Here is a 14,637-nt window from a genome sequence, read left to right as displayed (position 1 = left end):
AGTTAAATATTTACTTCTTAGAAAAGTTAAATAAACCGAGTATCTAAAAGTCGGGTGATGGAATTTATTTTAGGAGCCGATCTTGTGAAATTCGGGAGATGGCTGGTGATGAGGACCAGATCGAGCTTCCCATCTAAACTCGGGTCATGCTTTCTCCTCTATCTGTAACAATTTTGCCCATTACATGTATGTACGTGTCGTATTAAGTTCTAAAACTCGGGTTTTACTTCTTAAGAACCAAAAGAAACTGACAAAAAGCTTTTTTTAAATATTTCTTCATACTTTTTTTAAACATTTCTTCATTCTCTATTAAGAACAAAAAAACCAAGTTTTTTATTTTTCTAATAAAAAGATCCATCTCAAAATAAATATTTCGATAATGAATCACTTCTAAAGAATAAGTTTATGAACACAAAAGTAACATTTGTATTTATTTATCATCTATTTTTCTTACTTTTTAAAAAAAACTTACAGATATATCATTCAAATTATACTAAAATTGGAGTGGGGCACCTGACCCCACTGCTCCCATACTACCTCCTTCCTTGATTAAGGGGTCAAAGTTTGCGGTGGGTACAATTTGTAACTTTATTCTTCATTATATATTTTTTAACCATGTATGTTTGGTATAAAAGCTTCAAGTTGGAGGTGTGGTTACTGGTTAGCTAAAGGCTTGGAGATGAAGTTAAGAGTTAAGTTTTTTGATACTAACTTTTATTTTAAGGATTTTTTGGGGCTTTTAGGATTTGGGGTTGTGACTTTTGATATTAAATATATATCAAAACAAAACTATTATTTTAAAATTAATTTATTTTTAAAACTTCTAGGCTTTTAAATTTATGTAAGCCTCTAAAAGCACTTTGCTAATCAGATTTATAGCTTACAACTACTAGTACTAATTTATTGCCCAATAAAATATCATTAGTCTACTTGGAAGAAAAAAGATTATTTCATTATTCCATCAAGTGCAATCTAAGGGGGTGTTTGGTTCATTGGAATCCTTTAGAATTCTCAAGAAGTGGAATTTAAATTCCATTGATTCCCTTTTTTGGTTGAGAAATTGATGAATTGGAATTTAATAAATTCCATCAAATTCCTCAAAACATGAAATTTACAATTCCTTCAATAACTTGATGGAATCTCCAAACATTCCAAGGAATTCATACTTACTTACCAAAATACCCTTTCACACTTAAATCACAAAGTAAAAGGTCTTCCTTGAATCTGATCTGATGACTGCTTGATCTTAACCACCACAGGAATTAACCACCACAATAATTAACCATCGCCGGAATATTACCACTACCAGATATATGCCACCGCCAGAATTAACCACCTTCAGCCATAAATCTGTATAATTGATTGTTTGGTGTAAATCGATTCATTTCCTTTTTCTGGTTATTTGTATCAATCGATCTTTCTTATCTTGTTATTGTTTGGTAGAATAAATGGGGTTGGGTAAAAAAAAAAAGGACAGTTTCTGGTTTCTGTAAAAAAAAAAGTGGGGTTGTTGACTTGGTGGTACCATGAATCATGACTATCATGTACTCCGTGTTACTATATATCTATTTATTAATATATCTATGTATTTGTTTACTTATTAATCTTCTTCAATAATTTGTACAGGAATTAATTAACTTGTTAAAATGAAAAATAGAATGACATTTTAAAAGATTACAAGAAAAGGTTAATTTTGACATTTTATGTAATTTTTATTGAATTCCTTAATCTAAGTTCTATTGAATTCTGTCAACCAAACACAAAAGCTTTTCAATTCCAATTCATTTGAATTCTAATTCCTTTAACAAATTCTAATTCCTTTAAAAATATTATGTGAACCAAACTGCCCCTAAGTGTGATGAAATGCCTCCATGACATATTTGTGGTATTCCCTCATTGTTGTACTTTTCAAAGATTTGTAAGCTAGTAGCCATATTTGTGGTAAAATTCCCTCAATGACATATTTGTGGTAAAATTCCCTCAATGACATATTTGGGGTAAAATTCCCTCATTGTTAATTTGATTTATGGTTTAATGCTTAGATCTTGTTTTGGGATATTTGCGTAACCTACTGCATGCTTGCTTGCTTGCTCTTGGCCTTAGAGTTTTGGCATCTGTTAGACATAACCAAAGTTGTCTTTGGTCCCATTGCCTCGTCAATAAGAAATAGATCTTTAGGCCAAGGAATGATTGTGCATCGATTGCTATGTCAGAGAGGGAACCTTTTTTATAGCAATTGCTAATTGACATTTGACAATAAGCTTGCTTCAGAGATTTAGTCAATCTCAACCTTATAGCTTTCTTTATTTCCCTTGTCAGAATGCTATACAAGTTATATTTCTATAACTCATCATTTGTTGCTTTTGGATAACAGAAAAGGTTACCCTGCTCCGAAACAAGGTTATGCCACAACTTAATTATGCACACGCTTTCGATTTCTTTATGTTTCCACCGTTGCAAAGGTTGTATCTGGACAACTAAGATTTGCTTTACATTGTAACGGGTTCCCTACTTATAACTTATAAACATGTTCTCTTTGTTTTTTCTACAAGAATTTGCAAGAGAAAATGCATGCATTGTCTCAGATCGCACTACCTACAATTTATAAGGTTAGATTTTATTGTATATAAAATTAAGCATTTAGTCACTACGATACCTTTAATGAAGTTGTAAGTAATGGGTATATCACTTTTCTTGAATGTTTTTAATGGGAAAACCATGTACTGTTTGTTACTTACAAGCGTCACGCTAATGTGTTTTATTTGATAAATTTTCAGAGGGCTTTGAAATGACATAACATTACCAATGTTGGAGAAATTTCAGCTCTATGATATCGTATGGTTAGTTTGTCTAAAAAGTAATCATGCTATTAGTCGAGTAGAATTTGAAGTTTTGCATGTTGGTCCTTATAGTAACTTGAGGTAATACATTATCATTTGTTAAGATATTCACTACCAAATAGTAAATCATCGAGTACTCTTTTCAGAGGTTAGGAGTTTTGATTCCAGCAGGCATCATAGTTACTGCTGTTTATAGCATCAGCACAGTTTCCGCGCTCTTCATTTGGCTCAGAATATTACTGTGAATTGGCTTTTTTAAAACATGTAGAAAAAGTGTATCACTTCAAGGCTAGTTTTTGATGTAGTAATGCCACATGAGGCAAGCAAAATAGGCTACTTTTTGAAGTTCTGGTTTTACTTCTTGGAGTGCATAATGAATCTGTGATCAAGCGGGGCTTAGACAATTTAATATAATATATTGTTTGGTTTTAGTTTTTATTTGTGTCAGTAACATGATATCTTACTGTGATAATGATTTGCAGGCTTAAGTTTGATGATGTGCTTCCAGATGTGGGAGATGGTAGAACCTAATGGATATGCATTCAAAGGTGAAACCTACGTATTATAGCAGTGATAATCAGAGGTGGGAAAATGGGTTGGTTGCCTATTGAACACCCTTACAGTTAAGTCAGTTTATAAAGTTGTCACTTTGAGTTTGCATATGGTTATTTAATATGTTTTTTTTTCCCCCCGAATCTCTATCTCCTCTATTATGGTTCTATGTCCTTTGCTCATCTACAAGTTATTTTTAAGATTGTTTTTTTGGGAAGGCTGATGTTTGACTTGAACTTGTTTTGCCAATCAAATTAACATCCATATATTTGACCCGTAAGAGAGATAATACACTGAATCATGGTAAATGATAAATGGCTAGATGGAATAGAATGGGTAGCTAGTTCAGGTAAGAGTAGGATGCTTTGTAGATCTAGTGGGTCAGATTGGGTTAACTATCTGTTTATGTACTTTTGTAGAATATCTAGAAGATTCGTATATTCAGCAAATGATATTTCCTTTCGAATAGAGCTAAATTAATTACCTTACGGCATGAATGCAAATCTACTTTATTTATTCCAAATATCTACTTTGTTTTTCTTGTTCCAGACATCTAATTTTCCTTAATTCGTGTTACAGAGGGAGATGCATATCAAACCAAGCATCTCGACAAATTTTGTTGTTTTTACGTATTATTGTATTTTGTTTGAAATGACTGATATATTTAATAAATTTGAGTACCATTTGAAATTTAGTTATATTCATTTCTTCGCTTTTGTTATGATAGCACTTCAGTTTATTTACTTCATATATATATTTTGACATTTAAATTATTTGTATATATGAGGAATAATTTTTTTTTTTATAGAAAGACTTTTAGTGACTGAAATTTCTATATGTAACATTTTGTCACTAATGCGTTTTTTTACATTTGCCTTTTGTCCTTTACGACTTTTAGTGCCTGAAACTTGTAGACACTATAGTTTTTGACTTTTTTTTGACTGAAATTTGGTGTAGTAATAGACCTGTACCTACTGTTCTTTTAGTGACTGTTTGTTTTTCAAAAGGAGAAGGTTAAAATTGATTATAAAGATTTAGTGACACTTTTTTTCAGTCACTAAATGTCACTTATCTTGTAGTAAAAGTAGATTAATAGAAAAGTAAAATTAGATTCCATGCTCAAGTTGTTCACGTGGGACGCTTCGACTATATGCAATAAAGTATTGACTTTCTTTCATTCAGTGCACAATAATTTTGCATGTCACTACATACATTAGTTATCTAGCTAGTTTACGAATAAAGCTATCAAAATCATAGCTTATAACATTTATTAAAATGTTTATCCAGTTTTAATATATACTAGACCTAATTAATTAGCTAGCTAGCTTTAAACCATAATATATATATATACACGGCTATATAAAAATGAACTAATCTGTGCTGTGTTACAAAGCTTAAATAAATTTATAACACTGTAAATGAAAATAAGGTAGCTAGCACTAAGGAGTCGGCAGTCGGGACCTACTCCTTGTGTCCTTTACTAAATGTGAATCCGTAATGCATTTAAATCAATATATGTTGGAATTTTCTTCGTACTATAACTGGTGGAAAATAAGCATGTATTAAATGTTTATTCGTGGAATATGATGAATGTGACGCATTTGACATTGATTTAACGACATTATTTGGTCTTCATAAGTTGTTGATATTGGACTAAATGTTTGGTACCAATATCATTGGATTGTTGTGCAAAGTCTCGTTTCTGCATAATTACTTTCTTCCTATTTGGATATCTTATATATTATATAAAAGTTGTAAGCCTGAATTAAGTGCCGATGAATTAAAGATTAATTGAGGATTAAAATAATTTACTGGTAATTATAATTTTACTTATTAGTTTTAAGATTTTATTGTGTGGTAATTAGGTTGGGTGGTAACTATGTACGGTGTATGTATATATGAATGAATGTATTAGTGTGTGAATGGTTTTAATCTGGGCTTTTGAGTTTCTTCAATTATTATTATTTGTCATTAAATTACGTTAGCATCTGATAAAACTTTTGCTTTTTCCTTCACCAAGTATGTGTTTCTCACCCCTCTTCAGTTTCCTCGGTTGATAAATTCATATGGGGGTTATAGAATTCTAATGGGATTCAATCTTCTCATTGTTACCCTATATATAGGGTTAAATATTCTCAGTGTTGCAATACATCTTGCGCATCATATATACACTCTATATAAATTTCTTCAAACCGAAATCCATGGGAAAGGCAACTGATGCTACTGCCAGCAAATCTGATCATATATTCATTGATGTTCTTCATGAAGAAATTGACGGGATTCTTACTGTGTAGAAAATGGGATGTCCCTAGTATCAATAAAAAAGTACATGAGTACAGACTATATAATGTCTGACAAGAAGGTAAGTAGCTATAAATTAATCTTTTTAACATATGTTATGTACCCTATCTTATTGCCAAATAAATCATCTGTTTGCAGGGAAGTGTTATTCACTGCTATGCAAAAAGCTTCATTGCACATCGCTTCCAGAAGATTCTTGAGGAAGGCTGTTTGTATTCAGTTAAGGGTTTTGCTGTTGTTCCCAATCCTGAAAAATGTAGGGTTCTCAAGGACAGTGATTACATGCTTGAGTTGCAGGGGTCGACTGTTGTGCGAAAGGCGACTGATGAAATTGAAAAGTTCAATCGATACCCTTTCCAGCTGGTTCCTTTTGAGCAGCTCACCCCGACCGATAACAAGCACTTTGTTGGTATGTTTATATATATTTACGCTTATGTTATCGTCTTTTTTTGTTAAGATTTTTTATGATAGTCCGGTTTATTTTACATGAAAAGATGTTATTTTGCAATATGTGATGCTGTAATGAATATAAGTTATGCAAAAAACGCTCTTAGTCTGTTGATTTGTCCGTCGTTCTGAATGATGACATACAAAATTTTGCTGAATATGGGGTATTATTATGCACCTTTTTTGGTTAACTTGGTTTATTAAATGTTGTCCAGTAATGGTTACATATCAGGAATAACCACTGTCACACTATTTGACTCCGAATCCTACAGCATTACCATAATTTATCGAGAAACGTTTTTATTTCTTTGACAATTTTTGAACATTTATTTAATCTATGATTTAGTTAGTTATATTTTGATGTTAGTGTCTTTGTATGTGTAGATGTCATTGGTTATGTGATGATTGTTGGTGCCCCATCTAAGAAATCCACGGGTAAAAAGACAGTGGAGTTCAACTTGACAAACGAGCGGTATGTACAGATTTTTCTACTATTTCATTTCTACCCACCATGTATGGTTCTGATTATATTGTGTACTCTATTTTATGTGTCAGGGGCTATCAGCTAAGGGTTACACTTTGGGAGGACTTTGGCGATGAAAGGGTTAAAAGGAAGAGCAAACATCCTGGTCCTTATACCATACTTTTGACTGGCATGATTGCCAAGGAGTATTTAGGTACTTGTAGTGTAGTTTTTATGGTGCTTTGGTTGACTATAGTAGGATTGCTCATCATTACTTGCGTGTTATGTACTAGGTAATCTCTGCCTCTCAAACTCATCTGCAACCTTGCTGATTGATAACGATGAAATTCCTGCAATCAAGACCTTCAAAGATGCAATAAGGTAGGTAGACTCATTAATTTAGTTTTCCTGCCAACCTTTTCCTGCCATTGTTAGTATCTTTGATGTTCAACTACTTGTAGTGTTGTTGACGTAATTGATACCGGGCTACCAGTGCTGCAAGTTCGTCCTACTCTAGACACCCTAAAGCAGCTGCTGGAATGGGGTAGAGAAAAACGCAAACGCGAGGTTACTACTTTATACATATTTGAAGGTTTAATTATTCAGTTTCTGCTGAATATGTGATTCACTGTTGAATTTTTTTACTCCAGATTGTTGCCTTCCGAAACACAGTCATGATTACCAATATCTAGACAAAGAATAGTTGGTTTAACTACACATGCACCCTTGGTAAATGCAGGAAGGGTGTCACTCCTAACCAAAAGGGATCATTTTGGTGTGAGTCATGTAGCACCGAGGTTAGCTACCCACGTCCAAGGTAAATGTATTGTTAAATGTGTATTTAGCCAGGTATATGGTTCTACAACGTAAGGTTTTTGGCATAATGTTAATTTGGTCCTCTGTCTAAATGTAACAGGTATAGAATCCAAGCGGATATTACCGATGGAACTGCTGATGTTGTCATCGTGCTATTCGACGAGACAGCTGAGAAGTTAGTAGGCCGCCACCCAATCACTCTTAGCTGATGCTGAACAGGTATGCAACTAAGAATAGTATCGTTACATACAAGTTTGTTTTCTGCTGTAATTTAAACGTTTTCTGGTTTGGCTCATTTCAGGATGATTCTGGTGATAGCTATGTGATGCCTCCTGTGTTACAACAACTTATTGGGACGTCTCATATATTTGAAATCAAAAGCCACACATATTATCAAGTTGCTGATTATGAGAGTTTTAACTGTTCTCAAGTTATCGCTGAGCTTTCTAAACCAGAAGTCAACAAGGAGGATAAGAAATTAGTTTCATCTGGTAATGAGTCGGTGGGATCTTCATTAGCAAAGTCAAATGTAACTCAAAACCCGGTTGAGAACAGGTAATAATTGTTTTGACTTATTTATATATATATATACACCGGCACACAATTTTTTTAAATTGGTACTCATAGATAGAGTTGTAGTGTTCAGATAATAACTAACGCTAAATATGAAGTTTGTTTGCTAATGCGGAAAAGGTAGGTGCTTTTCCCACAATTAAGGTCAACGGTTATATAAAAACTGCTACCTCGAGCTGTAAATATAAGACTATATAAAACTTTGTTTTGGGGATTTGGATAAGTTTATGTTAAGGCTGATTGATGCTAAAATGCCGGTAGACGAGAAAGAAAATGTGAAACCCTTAATCATGAAATATGACACATTAATAGAAACAGTACCAAGCGTAGAAGGTAGTATGCATCCCCGTTTTATATATTGTTGTATAGAATTGCATCTCTTTACACTTTTGCTATTGTTCTAGACCATACGCTTGCCCTTAACTACTTGATTTATTTAATTGCATACTCTTCTGCTCATCTTTTCCTACTTAAATATAACCTTCCAGATAAGGTTGCAAAAATAAATATCTCCTCGATAACATTTGCAAATATAAACAAACATGATCTAATGGTATGTAACAATTCAGTGATGCCGAGGCTGCAACTGTGGTTATGAAGTCCGATGAAGGGGTTGGAAATAATCTTGAAAACGAGCTGGTTCGTGGGAAAAAAAGGTACTTAGGTTTAAAGTCAATCTACATGATTGTATTGCATGTTTGCTGTTCCATGTTTGCTAATGTAGGATAATAATTTTGAAAGGGGTGGCAAGAAAGCTGTCAAGTGAGAGGATGTCACCTGAGAGGCTAAGATGAAATGTCGCTGGTTTTATCATTACTATGTTACCTGCTATATTGTGAACTTGCTTTGTTTTTCCTACGTTTGGAACCTTTTAAGTTTGAATTGAATTCTAGCATGTTAGTGCATACCTTTGCATGCATTATGAAAGAAATTTACCATCTCTGTACGTGTTTTGGTTTGATATCATGAATTTGCACCTCAGTTACCATTGAAACCCTGTTTGTTACTCCATATTAAATGGTTGGAAGGTTGCATCCCTTTTTTAGAAGGTTGTTTGGCTCACAAGGCTGACACCACCTTCTGCAAATTCTCATTATAAGCAGCTTCGTTGCTTACACAATCATCAAGCACAACACAAACAGGAATATACAATAGCAAAAATGCTTCACAAAGGCCACTAATGGGCTGCTTCTTTTATAGTTGACCCTAATGAGTCAAACGTAGAAATTATTAAATCTGGTGACTTTTTGGTGAGGCCCAGGCAGCCCAAAACCAATAGATATATCTCTGTAAAGCTCTAATGATTTGTTGTTTATGCATAGCACACTTAGACAAAGTTAAATAGTTCCGAAGGTTGGATTTCTGGTTATTTAGGAGTGAGCTGTTTGATACCTACCTTAGAACTTATGACATACTGAATGCTGTTGGCCTTTTGTCTGTATAACAGGAACGCTAAATTTTGAATGCTTTCTTTTTCTTATAATGTTGACCGCTTACACTTAGTAATATGCTGAATACTTCTTTTTGACCTATTACCATCTCAATAAGTTGACCTGGTCTATGTTTCTACCTTTAACTGTTTTAACTGGATTGGGTGGTGCTTTTGATGGTTAGTACTCAACTGGTTGTGGTTTTGCATTGTTAAATTCCAATCCTCTGCCATATGATAATTCACTTTCAAAGATGCAGCGTCGCGAATATAATTTTATCCTTTTCGGTGCCTTTTGATGGAGGTAGTAAGGTGGATGGGTTGGGCAAAACCTGGGCAAATTTGTTAGTTATTCTATGGTCCATGTGATGGCTTTTCTCAATTTTCCTATTATATGTTATGCAAATGTTAATTGTATGTTTCCCGTACTACTTATGAATTGCATACCGATTATCTTAGAACACCGTTTTATCAAGCTTTCTTAATATATTAGCTCTAGATCTATATTTTTGGTTACGTTTTAATGGAGGTAGCAAGCTGGACGGGGGTCAAATAAGTCCAGATTGGAAGTCCCTATTTGTCGCTGGATGCGCCATCAAATCCCAACAATTAATACATATCTGTAAATATCAGGTAAGTTTCCCTTTAGTCACTCCTTCTTTGTTGTTCGAGGTGAAAGGTTGATATCATCATACAGTCTTTACTTTGTTCACTTTACTTGATGGATCAAAATGTCGAATATTAGTCAGATCATTAACAGTACTTTAAATGCTAATTTTGACCTGCAATACCACTCTGGTTATCTAACCAGCTTATTTTTTGGTACCAGTTTGTCCTGTACCTGATACACTGGATGTTCCTGTTAACTATTGCCGTTGGTGAATTCCAATATTACTCGATTTGCTAAACATCCATATGTATTCCATATCTTCCAAAACGTAGGTCTAGAACTCAGTAGGTTGCTTTTGCGAGTTCTGGTATGTCATCTCTTTGCCCATTATTTTTATATATGTCTTTATACGATGTTATGTGCTTATGTGTTGGTGAAATGTTCCTGGTATTTTTTTATTATGCTGCTCAATAGTGTAAGATAATACAGGGCAGTTTGCGTTCGCAATAAAGACCATCCGTTTACATTCTTAACTGAAATAATTAAATGCTTTTTAAAAATTAATAATAAATGTCCCAATGGTTTGGTAGTTTGAAATGTTTCAGTTTATTTTTTAATTCTATTTAAGTGGTTGATACTTGGTAAACTTAGGTTCTTTTTATCTGATCATAGCTCTAGGCGCATATGTCGCTTTGAATTTAGAATCTATACTTTCATTGTTCAATTAGGTTACACTTAAAGGTTCTTGACATGGAAAATGGTAAGGAACCAAACAGCTGCTTTCTGAAACTCATACCAAATAACAGTGGCTACTTATTTGCGGATGAAAGTCATGGTATATGTATATAACTTGAGAAATTTAGGAGGGTAGATGGTACAGAGCAAATGTTTTGCGGCATGAAACTAAAGCCAAACAACACATCATGCCCGTTTATATTTGGAAGTAATTGTGTTGGGATACAACACGATGGGGATGAATTGTTATGTGGATTCAAACCCCTAGAAAGTTATGGTGTTTGCCTGCATTCAGATATAGCTAGCATGCCGGATGGTAAAGTGCAATCATTCTGCGGATTGAAGCTGATAACAAACAATAATTCATATCCAGATATCAAAGGAACGAATGATGTTGTTACACATAAAGCCATAAATACCGGCCCAGAAGAAAAGACGCAAAATTTGTTTGGTTTGGGAGTCACGCAAGATAAGGTTAGATATCCATTCACAGACGTATATAACGAAGTAGCTTTATTTTCGGACAAGATTATCAGCCACACCAGCAAATAAAAAATATTTTGTGGACTGAAAGTAACACCAACGCTTTCGGCATATTCATGTAAACAGGCGTCTCACTTAGTTGTTGTACAGACACAGAAAATTAAGAGGGTAAATGGTCAAGACCAAATGTTTTGTGGCTTGATAGTAACTCCAGATAAACAGCCGCTCATGTTTACACAAGGTGGCTGCCACTCAAAATTAATGGACATAACCCTACCTCAGAATGATTCATCAAATAAAGGTATGAAAAAACCCCATCATATGTTTTTTTTCCCTTCTTTGAAAACTCATTATTTGGTGCTTTGAACACAGGCATGGTGACCAAGAAAAGGAAAAACGTGCAAAAGAGAGCTACTGGTAAGTGTGAAAACAGAATCCCATCAAATATATGTTCAGGTATACAATATATTTAGGTTTGTTATAATTCTACGTTTACGCATACAAATGGCACTTATCGGTTAAAAGACCCCTCATATATAATGCACAAAACCCTAACTCGGACTTACTGATCAAATACTGGGAGGAAACAAAACATTGTATATTTTTTCCCCATTTTTAAGAATACTGATTTTTAGGTATCCTGTACACAGGCAAGGTCACGAGAAAGATGAAGAAGGTGCCAAAAAGATCTACTGCTGCGCCGAATACCAAATTATCAGCAAATATATGCTCAGGTTAACGACATATGCAAATTAGTTACTATTCAATTGTAGAAAATATTCTGTTAAAGTAGGTTGGTTGAAGCCCCGTTTAAACAAATTAAACTTGCAGACTCCACTATCTCACAAGGAATTACTATTCATGGACACACGCAGAGGGTTGAAAACGAATGTACGGGTGTTTGTGAAAACACTCCTGCCACAACAACACCAACAGGTCATGTTATTATTAACACAAATAACATCTACAATTACATCCAAAAAATATATACACAATTCCAAATATGATATATAAGTATTGTCATCATATTCCTAACAGCTACTTTAATTCAGGTCCCACAACCCACAGGGTCACAAGGCTTGCTTCCAACACATCAGGTTAGTTGTCATAAGCGAATATTTGTTTGTCTTTTGACATATATAGTTTAAAATAACAAACTGATTCCTGGCACCCAACTAATTCAGGCAATATTTCCAGGTGTCGATCCTCCTGTCCTTAATTTTGGATCCCCGTCATATAATTGCCTGACCTGCAATGCAGTTATGTGGTATGAAGAAAGAAGTAAAAGCACCCCTGCATCTGAACCAATTTCATTCTCATCGTGTTGTCAAAATGGGAAAATTTTGTTGGAACCCTTACTTGATACCCCTGAACCTCTTAAAAGGTTGTTGGATTATGATTAGCCCGGGACATCAACCTTCCGTGACAACATCAGAACTTACAATAGTATGTTTTGCTTCACATCTTTTGGGGCACAAATTGATAATTCCATAAACCAGGGTAGAGGAGTCTATACCTTTAGAATAAGCGGCCAAAACTACCATCGTATTGGGTCTTTGCTTCCTTCCGATGGCGCTGAACCCAGATATGCACAGCTTTACTTCTTTGACACTCAAAATGAAGTAAGACATCGCATTTCGGCTATAGTAGGGAAGGGGAAAATTGATACTAAAATTGACGAAGGTATTTTCGGAAACCTCATGGATATGCTTAATGAGCATAATTCTGTAGCAAAAGCTTTTCGTATGGCACGAGATTGGTGTTCAACAAATGAGAATCATCCATGCGAATTATGTTTGCCTGCACAGAGAGCCAATTTGCGACAATATACCAACCCAAATGTTTCTGAAATTGCTGCCTTGGTAACAAATGATTTTGGGGTGAGTTTCGAGCCTAGGGATATTTTAGTGAGCACTAGTAATGGGTTCCTGCAGAGAATCTCAGAATTGCATCCACTTTACATGGTGTTACAATATCCCTTGCTTTTTCCTTATGGTGAATCTAGATATCATGAAAGAATCCCATATTTTTCAAACACTGGTAGAAGGAAAACCAAGAGGAACTGCTTGACAATGAGAGAGTTCTATTGTTATAGAATTCATTATTGACCTAATGAAGGCACAACTTTGTTAAGAGGCGGCTGCCTCTATCAACAATACTTGGTAGATTCTTATACTGCAGTTGAAGAAAAGCATCTTCGATATGTCCGGACTCATCAACCTGAACTTCGGGTTGAACTGTATGACAATGTATGCGACGCTGTGACACGCGGGACACCAACGCAAAGGCACTTGGTCAAAGTATAGTGTTACCCGCAACTTTCACAGGAAGTCCCAGATATATGGTGCAAAACTACCAAAACGCCATGGCCCTATGCAGGAAATTTGGAAACCCGAATTTGTTCATAACTTTTACAGCAATTCCAAAATGGCTGGAGGTTGGTCATATGTTATCATTCAATCCAGGTCAGAAGTCTCATGATCGTGCGGAACATGTGGCCCGCGTTTTCAAATTGAAACTCAACGACATGATGCATGATATCATGAAGAATGATATATTTGGCAAGGCCTTAGCAGGTATTCAACCTCAAACTGTTATATTCGTTGAATGTGGTAACCTCCTGAAAATTAGAATCTAAAACTAACTCTGTCGTTTTAACGTTCATGCAGGTGTTTACACAATTGAATTCCAAAAGCGTGGACTTCCACATGCTCATATTCTAATATGGGTTGATGAAATGGCGAGATGCAAAACCCCGGCAAATATAGATGATATAATTTCTGTTGAAATCCCTTTGGAAGCTAATGATCCAAAGTGATATAAAGCTGTTACTGATTACATGCTACACGGGCCGTGCGGCCCGGATGCTAGAGAAGCGTCATGTATGAACATGGGGAAATGCATGAAGTATTTCCCAAAGCCATTTTATCAGGAAACCACAATCGACGAAGATGGGTATGCTGTTTATCGGAGGAGGAACAGTAAGAATACTGTGGTAAAATTCAAAATCCCCCTTGATAACAGATTTGTCGTCCCAAACAATCGGTACTTGCTGCTCAAATATGATGCACACATAAATGTCGAGTGGTGCAATAGATCCAGGGCCATAAAATACTTATTCAAGTATTTAAACAAAGGTCCCGACAGAGCCACAATTGTTTTGCATGAAAATGTGAAGTAAGATGGCCAAACACAGTCTACAATTTATATGGTCATTTGTCCATATGTCATAATAATATTTTATGCCTCATATTCTGCTTTTACAAATCAACATGTACACATTTTTTTCAGCACCTACAGCCGGTTGAATATATACCTCATACACAGCATAACTTGGGTTACATACTCAACAAACCCGCAATAAAATGCGTACAAACAACGAGTTTCA

The 14,637-nt window shown here is 34.9% G+C and overlaps 1 protein-coding gene and 1 long non-coding RNA gene across 2 annotated transcripts; both read left to right on the top strand.

Annotated features, from left to right (window-relative positions):
• The first annotated feature begins 1,978 nt into the window (after nucleotides 1-1,978).
• On the top strand, nucleotides 1,979-4,113 carry LOC122594563. Its single transcript, XR_006323035.1, has 4 exons — nucleotides 1,979-1,997; nucleotides 2,375-2,609; nucleotides 2,778-2,840; nucleotides 3,323-4,113. It is a non-coding gene; the product is annotated as an uncharacterized LOC122594563 (long non-coding RNA).
• Nucleotides 4,114-5,718: 1,605 nt separating this feature from the next.
• Nucleotides 5,719-8,958, top strand: LOC122594566. Its single transcript, XM_043767004.1, has 11 exons — nucleotides 5,719-5,754; nucleotides 5,832-6,102; nucleotides 6,525-6,612; nucleotides 6,696-6,817; nucleotides 6,897-6,984; nucleotides 7,065-7,170; nucleotides 7,343-7,420; nucleotides 7,520-7,638; nucleotides 7,721-7,974; nucleotides 8,562-8,648; nucleotides 8,734-8,958. Exons 1-7 carry the CDS (start codon nucleotides 5,722-5,724, stop codon nucleotides 7,358-7,360), a joined length of 726 nt encoding a protein of 241 aa, XP_043622939.1. The 5' UTR covers nucleotides 5,719-5,721; the 3' UTR covers nucleotides 7,361-7,420; nucleotides 7,520-7,638; nucleotides 7,721-7,974; nucleotides 8,562-8,648; nucleotides 8,734-8,958.
• The last annotated feature ends 5,679 nt before the right edge of the window (nucleotides 8,959-14,637 follow it).

Source organism: Erigeron canadensis, chromosome 3 (assembly GCF_010389155.1).
Source record: "Erigeron canadensis isolate Cc75 chromosome 3, C_canadensis_v1, whole genome shotgun sequence".
Classification (NCBI taxonomy): Eukaryota; Viridiplantae; Streptophyta; class Magnoliopsida; order Asterales; family Asteraceae; genus Erigeron; species Erigeron canadensis.
Note: the sequence above shows the minus strand (reverse complement) of the source record. Positions and strands in the feature narration are given on the sequence as shown.